The 9,936-nt window shown below is 54.5% G+C and overlaps 1 protein-coding gene across 1 annotated transcript in view; it reads right to left on the bottom strand.

The window, feature by feature from the left end:
- The window catches only part of CHRND (cholinergic receptor, nicotinic delta), a 23,251-nt gene that overhangs the window by 3,894 nt on the left and 9,421 nt on the right, over positions 1-9,936 (bottom strand). The window contains exons 7-10 of the mRNA XM_015407831.1: positions 9,106-9,306; positions 6,672-6,783; positions 5,220-5,334; positions 1,740-1,950 (exon numbers count right to left, since the gene is read on the bottom strand). Of these exons, the coding sequence (XP_015263317.1) occupies positions 1,740-1,950; positions 5,220-5,334; positions 6,672-6,783; positions 9,106-9,306 (639 nt within the window). The remainder of the gene's footprint in view (positions 1-1,739; positions 1,951-5,219; positions 5,335-6,671; positions 6,784-9,105; positions 9,307-9,936) is intronic.

The raw sequence follows: 9,936 nt of genomic DNA, 5'->3' as shown, positions 1-9,936 counted from the left end.
CGTTTGTCGGGCTGTGGGTGCTCGTCGCTTTTTCGTGGGGGGGGGGCAAGAGTGGCAGGTCTTCTGGAGTTCTGGCCCCACCAGTGGACCTCCTGATGGCACCTGGGCTTTGGCCACTGGGGGTGACACAGAGAGTTGGACTGGAGGGGACACTGGCCTGATCCAACTTGGCTTCTCTTGTGTTCTTATGTCTGGGGCAGTGATGCTCTGTCATCTTGGTGCTTGGGGGGGGGGACCACAGTGGGAGGGCCACCGTGTGACCCAGAGTGTTGGACTGGATGGGCCGTCGGCCTGATCCAACATGGCTTCTCTTGTGTTCTAATATCCAGTTCAAAAGGCCAGGCATGTCAAAGACCTGAGCGTGAGACCCCGGAGAGCTGCTCCCAGCCTGAATGGACAATCCTGAGCTTGACGGACGGATGCTCACCTGATTCACTGTCAGGCCGCTTTGTGTGCATCCAGGCTGAGGACGGCCAGTGGGAGGGGAACAGCCAAAGCGTCTGGGTCTCCAGAAGTGTGAGCACCGGGATTGGGGGTGGGCGGAACACAGGCCAAGACCCTCAGTGGATCCCCTTACCCCGCAAGTGCCAGGCCTGCGAGCTGAGAATTCACTCACGCCCCCTCTGATCTCCCCAGGTGTTCTGCGCCCAGTGAGAACAGTCTACCCACTTTGGGTAGTGGCCTCCAGGGCTATTTCTGGGCCGGAGCGCACAGGAACGGAGTTCCGGCTGGCTTCAGAGTTGGCCACGCCCACTACAGCCAAGACCTCTGTGTGCCTGGCTATAGAGGGAAGGCCTGGAGAGCGACCCCACCCGGCGACTCAGAGGCAGGCAGGCCAGGGGGGCCCTGGAAGGATCGAAGAGGCATTTAAATGCCTCCCCGTGCCTTCCCCGGCCTGTCCGAGGGCCGACTTGCATGGGGGTGTGGCCTAACATGCTAATGAGCGGTGCTGTCAAGGGTGTGGCCTAACATGCTAATAATTTTCTGCTGTTGGGTGTGGCCTATTATGCTAATGAGTTCCTGCTGGGCTTTTTCTACAAAAAAAGCACTGGTGGCCTCTTTGCCACTCATAGCTCAATAGGGTTGTCAAAACTTCTTCCCCCCGTGGCGGGGGAGCGTCGCCGCAATCCGGGAGTCGGGTGGACGTGTGCGCGCGCGCCGGCAGCACGTCGCCGGAAGTGACGGGCAACGTGCTGACTTTGGGGGCATGGTTGAGCTCGTCGGAGGGGAAAACCATATGGTTTTCCCCTCCGACGAGCTCAGCCACGCCCCCAACGTCGGCAACGTGGCTGCGTCACCTCTGGTGACGCAGCTTGGGGGGCGGGGTTCCCCCCGGGCCGGAATTCCCCTGCGCCGGAAATCGGGCCGCGGAAGCGGGGGGTTCCCCGCCCCCCAGCCCGATTTGGCAACCCTATAGCTCAAGGTGGGGTGGAACTCGCTGGAAAACAGGGCACCAATGCTCCCTCTAAGCGGTGGGGTCCTGTGAGCCAAAATTCCCCTTTGTGAACTCCTGGCATTAAAGTAGCGAGCGAGCGATTGGGCTACTGCGTCAATTAGTTTGCTCTGGAGCCACCCCTTCCTGAGCGAAGACAAAAACCCGCGAGCCGGAGGCTGGAAAACTGTGAGCTGGCTCACACTAACTCAGCTCAGAGGGAACACTGCAGGGCACCTCTTCCTTACACCACCACCACCACCACCCCGCCGGTCCCACGCCGGCTCGCATCCGCTCCAAAGCTCACTTGCAGGGGTGACCCGGCTGGCCAATCCGTGCCTCTCGGACTGCTTCTCAAACATCAGCTCGCTGCGGGACTTGACGGTGAAGTATTCCTCGGCCTTGATGATATAGCCGACGGAGCTGCTGCGCCGAATCAGCAGGCCCTCCTTCGCCTCCGGCTCGCTCTCGGAGGGCTGCGACATGTGCAAGAGGCGGGGCAGGGTCTCGAGGAACAGCTGCAGAGCAGGGAGAGGGTTAAGGGGGAAGCGCTCTACGCGGAGAGGGATTGAAATGTGGGGTAGAATCTCGGGCTTGGATCATTACGATCAAATATTGGCTTCGGCTCCATTTTCGATCTCCTCCTGTTAGCCTAATGGTCCAACTTTTAGCTGACCCTTATACATCAGAGTGGTCACAGGCCATAGTGAAAAAGGTGGGTACCCTAGGTATTGATCTGGAACCCCACTATAAGTGTGGTGAGGTAGCAATCTTGCAGGTGGTAAGGAGGAGAATTTGGGATATAGAGGCGCAGATCATTCATGCCGGTAGTCTTGGAGTTTGTTCTCCCTATTCATTACCCCTCCTCCCCTTGCATACCTCCATGGTACCATATATCGCTAATTTGACAATTCCAGTTTTTAGGAGGGTTTTTATGCTTGCAAGGTTCAACCTTTTCCCCTCAGTAGTGGTCTCCGGTAGATACAGGGGTGTGCCGTACAAGGATAGACTTTGTAACTGTAATCTTGGGGAACCTGATTCTATCACCCATACTCTCTTTCGCTGTCCTAAATATTTCGCTATGCGCAATGTTTTGATTTGCCCCCTTCTCCCTGTGCAGAGAGATTTTCTGGATAGGGATTTAAATTTCTTTCTAGCAGACAAGAGTCCAGCAATAACACTATCTGTTGCTGAATTTTTGACTTATGTATGGAAGTCAAGAGTAGTACTCTGTAAATCTCGTAAACCATGTTAGGATTGCTTTGTATTTTAAGATAATGGGAATATTGGTTGACGTTGTTTTAGTACTATCCCTTAAATTTTGCCTTTGTTCTGGTTACCTGTGTTATGCCAATAAAGGTTTTCTCTTCTGTCTGGATTCACTGCCAGAGGACGTAGTAGGATTCCGATTCCCCAGGTGGAGGCGAGGGATCCCCTGCTTTCGCGGGCTCCTGCCCACCACCGGCTAGCTGGCCGACGAGGAGAAATCTCCCCTACCCAGTGTTATCCGAACGTGATGTCAGCACATCAGTGACATCATGGGGTAACGCTCTGCTTTGGGGGCAAAACTCTACGGTTTGAAGCCATTTTCACCATAGAGTTTGCCCCAAAAGCAGAGCATCACCCCCAACATTGCTGGCGTGCTGATGTCACTTCTGGGTGACATCAGCGCGTCCAGGGCTCTTTATGTAGAAGGTACTCATTTGCATATTAAGCGACACCCCCCTAATGTAGCCAATCCTGGCCTGGAGGCGGAGTTACGACAGCCTGAGAGGTGAAACAACGAAGACCAGCGCCGAAGAAGGGTCGCCGCCAGGACTGTCCCCTCGCAAGGTAGAAGATCTGCTACAGAACAGGGTGCCTGGTAGGAACCTCACTTTCCCGACATACATGTGGCCCTAGATTAGGATCGTTTGGAATTAGAATCGTAAGCCGCTCAGAGCCCCGGGGAGGGGGGGGGTGAGCGGAATAGAAAGTTGAATGAAATAAATGAAATAAAAAAATAAATCCTCCAAGAGCTTGCAGTAGCTCCTGTAAGAAGAGCTCTGTAAGCTCTTGGAGGATTGGCTACATTAGGGGGGGTGTGGCCTAATATGCAAAGGAGTTCCTGCTACAAAAAGAGCCCTGACTGCGCGTCGCACAATGTCCCCCCTACCCCCCGAATGCCTCCCCCCAATCCCCCTACCAGCGCAACCAGGGGACCTGGCAACTCTAGAATGCAGTGATGGCCACAGGAATAAACAGCTTTCAAAGGGGATTCGACAGATTCATGGAGGATAAGTCTGTCAATGGCTACTAGCCACAGTGACTGAGGGGGACCTCCACATTCACAGGCACTAAGCCTCTGGATCCCAGAGCCGGGAGGCAACATCAGAAAATGGCCTCAGCCTCCATGCCCTGTTGTTGGCCCTGCACAGGAACTACCTTGTTTAAACGGAACAGGATAAACAAAAAAGGAGGCAGGATGGCACTATATGTTAAGAATGAATACGCTTGCACTGAAATTCAGGATTTTGAGAGTTGCCCTGTTGAAAGTGTGTGGGTAAGGATAGAGCGGGGGGGGGAAGGGGAAATTGTTGTGGGGGTATACTACAGACCTCCAAACCAACCAGAGGAACTGGATGATGCATTTGTACAACAGCTTGCTAAACTTTCACAGAGACAGAATGTAGTGGTTATGGGAGATTTCAACTGTCCAGATATTTGCTCGAAATCTAACTCTGCTAGACATGGGGCATCCTGCAGATTCTTGAATAGTCTTGCAAACAACTTCATCTCTCAGAAGGTGGAGGTGGAAACCAGAGGACCTGCTGTTCTAGGTTTAATCAGGGGGTTGGACTAGATGACCTGCAAGGTCCCTTCCAACTCTAACATTCTATGATTCTATGGTTAGCCACTGCGTGAGGCAGGATGCTGGACTAGATGGGCCACTGGTCTGATCCAGCAGGGCTCTTCTGATGTCCTTACGAAGGCTTCGGCCTCTTTGCCCTGTTTTGACCCTCCAGAGGAACTGGTTGGCCACTGTGTCAGAAAGGATGCTGGACGAGATGGACCACTGGTCTGATCCAGCAGGGCTCTTCTGAGGTTCTTACGAAGGCCTTGACCTCTGTGCCCTGTTGTTGGCCCTCCAGAGGAACTGCTTGGCCACAGTGTGAGACAGGATGCTGGACTAGATGGACCACTGGTCTGATCCAGCAGAGCACTTCTGAGGTTCTTATGAAGGCCTCGGCCTCTCTGCCCTGTTGTTGGCCCTCCAGAGGAACCGGTTGGCCCCTGTGTGAGACATGATGCTGGACCAGATGGGCCACTGGTCTGATCCAGCAGGGCTTGTCTGATGTTCTTATGACGGCCTTGGCCCCTATGCCCTGATGTAGGCATAGTAGGGTAGCTCCTAATGCCCACGGCCTGGCAAAGGAGCCATCCATATAGATAGAGAGGCTTGAGGAAAAATGTTTCAGCGTATCTGAAGAAGTGTGCATGCATATGAAAACTTATCTCGTGGTGTCCTTAGTGCAAAATGTGCTTCACTCTGGGACAAATCACGGAGGACCGGGACTGCTTGACATGGTGGATCTAAGCTGAAGGGGAGGATCCGTATCACAGTGCTCGGTAGGGTTGCCAGCCTCCAGGTGGGACCTGGAGATCTCTCAAAATCCCAACTGAGATGAGATTGCGTGCCCTCCTTGCAGGACGGTGGCTTTCGCTCTTGACATACAACCAGGCCCCCGTGCACAATTTTGGGTCTCCCGTTTGATCCGTTCCCTTCCATCTGACCTTCGGAGCTCACCTCTTTGGTCCAGTCGGAAAGGATGTGGGTGCTGGGGGTGCGGAAGTGGATGTTGAGCTCCACAACGCAGGCCACCACGACGGCAGTCACGAGCAACATGATGAAGAGCAGGTACCTGCCGAGCGGAAAGGGACATAACTCAGTGGCAGTGGGGCTGCAGCTCAGTGGTGGAACATCTACTTGACATGCAGAAGGTCCCAGGTTCAATCCCCAGCATTCCTACTTAAAGAACGTAAGAAGAGCCCTGCTGGATCAGACCAGTGGCCCCTGTAGGCCAGCATCCTGTCTCCCACAGTGGCCAAGCCAGTTCCTCTGGAGGGCCAACAACAGGGCCTAGAGGCCGAGGCCTTCATAAGGACATCAGAAGAGCCCTGCTGGGTCAGACCAGTGGTCCATCCAGTCCAGCATCCTGTCTCACACAGTGGCCAGCCAGTTCCCCCGTCCAACAACAGGGCAGAGAGGCCGAGGCCTTCCTAAGAACATCAGAAGAGCCCTGCTGGATCAGACCAGTGGTCCATCTAGTCCGGCATCCTGTCTCACACAGTGGCCAAGCCAGTTCCTCTGGTGGGCCAACAGCAGGGCACAGAAGCTGAGGCCTTCATAAGAACATCAGAAGAGCCCTGCTGGATCGGACCAGTGGCCCCTGTAGTCCAGCATCCTGTCTCACACAGTGTACAGCCAGTTCCTTTGGAGGGCCAACAATAGGGCATAGAGACCGAGGCCTTCATAAGAACATCAGAAGAGCCCTGCTGGATCAGGCCAGTATGGGTCCATCTGGTCCAGCATCGTGTCTCACACAGTGGCCAACCAGTTCCTTTGGAGGGCCAACAATAGGGCATAGAGGCCGAGGCCTTCATAAGAACATCAGAAGAGCCCTGATGGATCGGACCAGTGGTCCACGTAGTCCAGCATCCTGTCTCACACAGTGGCCAACCAGTTCCTCTGGAGGGCCAACAGCAGGGCACAGAAGCCGAGCCCTTAATAAGAACATCAGAAGAGCCCTGCTGGGTCAGACCAGTATGGGTCCATCTGGTCCAGCATCCTGTCGCACAGAGTGGCCAGCCAGTTCCTCTGGTAGGGTTGCCAGGTCCCTATCTGGCATCCAGGGGGGGTTGGGAGCTCCGCGTCCGGGAGCCTGGTACATGTCGTGACGATGTCACCCAGAAGTACCGTCATCGCACCGGGCACACCGCCAAGAGATACTCCAGCGTTCGGCTTTAAAACTCTATGGTACCATAGAGTTCATGCCAAATGCTAGAGCATCCGACAACATGCCCAGCATGATGACTTTACCTCCAGATGATGTCATCACACCAGGCATGTCAGCCTGATTTGGGCACCCAAGGTCATGCCAGGAGCTGCATGCGAAGGCTTGGGGGAACCAAACCCGGTTCTCCCAGGTTAGAGTCCCCGCTCTTAACTGCCACACCAAACTGGCAAAGGAAGACTCACTTGCCGATGAGCGGGATCGCGAGGGAGGTGGCCGGCAGACGCTGGGAGATCAGCAGCAGGAAGACGGACTGGGCCAGCAGCACGGAGATGGCTAGGGTGACCTTCTCTCCACCTGCAAGGCACAAAAGGACAGAGACGCTTCTGGTATGCAGGGCAGCAAGGTGGTCGCCGGCCGGCCCCTCAAGACCCAGCCTCCTGCCCAGGGGTCATTTCCTGCAGGAGCGCACAGGAGCGGAGCTCCGGCAGTAAAGAGCCCAGGGGGGCGGGCACATGCAACAAGCCCCACCCCCTGCTCCCAGCGGCCCTCGGTCAGAGCAAGAAGCAGCCAGGTAAGCTGCAGAGTCTCTCGCCCAGCCCCCCGGCCCAAAACAGTCCAGTGGCACCTTTAAGACCAAGTTTTATTCGGGTACAAGCTCTCCCTCCTCTGCGAGGACAGATCTGCATGTTCCTCCCCTCCCCAATAGCTAGCAATCCAAAAGAGTCCAGTGGAGCCTGAGCGGTGGGTGTTGCCTTCTGACACACTTCCAGTGATGTCAGGGTGTGTGGCATATGCAAATAAGTTGTGCTAATGAGTTGTGCTAATGAGCTCCTGCACCTCTTTTTCTACGGATTGACCTCTGCTCCTGCTCACAATATTCAGTCCCTTGGTCTGGTTACCGGTTTCAGGTGGGTAGCCGTGTTAGTCCATAGTCGGGTTGCCAGCCCTGAATTGTTACATGCAGGGGTCCTTTCATAGAAAAAGAGGTGCAGGAGCTCATTAGCATAGCTCATTAGCATAATTTATTTGCATATGCCACACCCCCTGACATCACCGGAAGTATGTCAGAAGGCAACACCCACCGCTCAGGCTCCACTGGACTGTTTTGGATTGCTAGCTATTGGGGGGGGGACGTGCAGATATGTCCTCGCAGAGGAAGGAGAGCTTGTACCTGAATCAAACTTGGTCTTAAAGGTGCCACTGGACTGTTTTGGATTGCTAGCTATTGGGGGGGGGGAATATGCAGATCTGTCCTCACAGAGGAGGGAGAGCTTGTACCTGAATAAAACCTGATCTTAAAGGTGCCACTGGACTGTTTTGGATTGCTAGCTATTGGGGGGGGGAACGTGCAGATCTGCCCTCACAGAGGAGGGAGAGCTTGTGCCTGAATAAAACTTGGTCTTAAAGGTGCCACTGGACTGTTTTGGATTGCTAGCTGGGGTGTGTGTGTGTGCAGATCTGCATTCACAGAGGAGAGAGAGCTTGTACCTGAAGGTGGGCTGGGGGGGGGTTCTGCAACTTACCTGGCTGCTTCTTGCTCCTCGTGGCCCGACTGAGGGCTGCTGGGAACAGGGGGTGGAGCTTGTTGCATGTGCCCGCCCCCTGGGCTCCTTACTGCCGGAGCTCTGCTCCTGTGTGCTCCCGCAGGAAATGACCCCTGGTTACATGTAAGTTGTCTCCGGCAGGAGGAAAAAAAGGAACTCCGGGGGAGGGGAACATTTCCCAGCAAGAAAACGGCCAAGGAGGAAAGGGTTAAAGTTTCCCTCCCTTTCCTCCCTCTCGCCAATAGAGCTCCTCTCCTTGACAAAGCAGTCCCCGGAGGCTCTGTTTTCAAAGGGGGAAAAAGGCATTCAAAATGAATATGGAAACTATGATATATAATTGAGCCCTTACGCAGAGGCTGGAGGGATAGAGGCTGACGGGGTAGAGCCAGTTTGGGGTCGTGGTTAAGTGTGTGGACTCTAATCTGGGAGAACTGGGTTTGATTCCCCACTCCTCCACTTGCACCTGCTGGTGTGACCTTGGGTCAGTCACAAGCTCTGGTGTGGTGGTTAAGTGTGCAGACTCTAATCTGGGAGAACTGGGTTTGATTCCCCACTCCTCCAGTCGCAGCTGCTGGATGACCTTGGGCAAGCCATGGTTCTGACAAGAACTGTTCCTGAAAGAGCAGTTTGTGTCAGAGCTCTCTCAGCCCCACCCACCTCACAGGGTGCCTGTTGTGGGGAGGGGAAGGGAAAGGAGTTTGTAAGCTGCTCTGAGACTCCGAGTGAAGGGCGGGGTATAAATCCAATCTCTTCTTCTTCTTCTTCTTCTTCTAGAATTGGGGAGAGGGGATGCCTGTGGGCCAATATACATGTTCCAGTTTTAAATAAGCTGGGTCTGGAGTATTCTGTGCACATGGGAAATAACTCCCCCTGTGGGGCTGTTTCCACTCAGGAAAACAGCTTGGGAGGGGAGGCCAGGAGCCTTCCGAGTTCATTTTGGGCTTTCCTTTCTTTTTTAAAAAGCCATTCCCCAGGGCTGCTGTGAGGCCACGGGTAACCTGTGTGGCCGTGGGTAACCGACTTGTTAAAAACCCAAACGTGTCGTTTGGGCCCATACAGTCTTCAACTGTCTCAGAAGGGTGACACAAAGGTGAAGGGTGCCTGGGAGCGGCAGGGAAGCCCTTTTGCTTACTGTCGGCAGGCAGGTAAAAGACCAGGATGGTCATGAAGGCGATGAGGATGCAGGGCGTGACAATGTTGATGATGTAGAAGAGGGGCTTGCGCTTGATGATGAGGTAGAAGGTGATGTCCTGGTGCTTGTTGCTCTCGGGAGGGAAGTTCGGGTCGATATTTTTACGGGCGGGACGGTGGACGATCTCCCATTCGCCGTTCTCTGGGAAGGGGGGAGAGAGAAGAAGAAGAGATTGGATTTATACCCCGCATTTCACTTGGAATGTCAGAGCGGCTGACAAACTCCTTCCCCTCCCCACAACAGACACCCTGTGAGGTCGGTGGGGCTGAGACTGATGCAAGGTCACCCAGCTGGCTTCATGTGTCTCAAAGCAGCTTACAATCTCCTTTCCCTTCCCCTCTCCACAACAGACACCCTGTGAGGTCGGTGGGGCTGAGAGAGCTCTGAGAGAAACTGCCCTTGAGAGAACAGCTCTGAGAGAACTTGTGACTGACCCAAGGTCACATCAGCAGCAGAAGAAGAGATTGGATTTATACCCCGCCCTTCACTACCCAAAGGAGTCTCAGAGCAGCCTACGATCTCCTTTCCCTTCCCCTCCCCACAACAGACACCCTGTGAGGTAGGCGGGGCTGAGAGAGCTCTGATAGAAACGGCTCTTTCAGGAACAGCTGTGCCAGAGCTTGTGACTGACCCAAGGTCACATCAGCAGGTGCAAGTGGAGGAGTGGGGGAATCAAACTCGGTTCTCCCAGATTAGAGTCCGTACACTTAACCACTACACCAAACTGGCTCTCCAGTTTGAGAGAAAGAGAGGGAGGGAGGGAGGGAGGGA

Source organism: Gekko japonicus, unplaced genomic scaffold (genome assembly GCF_001447785.1).
Source record: "Gekko japonicus isolate JY-2015 unplaced genomic scaffold, Gekko_japonicus_V1.1 scaffold3318, whole genome shotgun sequence".
In the NCBI taxonomy this organism is placed as follows: Eukaryota; Metazoa; Chordata; class Lepidosauria; order Squamata; family Gekkonidae; genus Gekko; species Gekko japonicus.
Note: the sequence above shows the minus strand (reverse complement) of the source record. Positions and strands in the feature narration are given on the sequence as shown.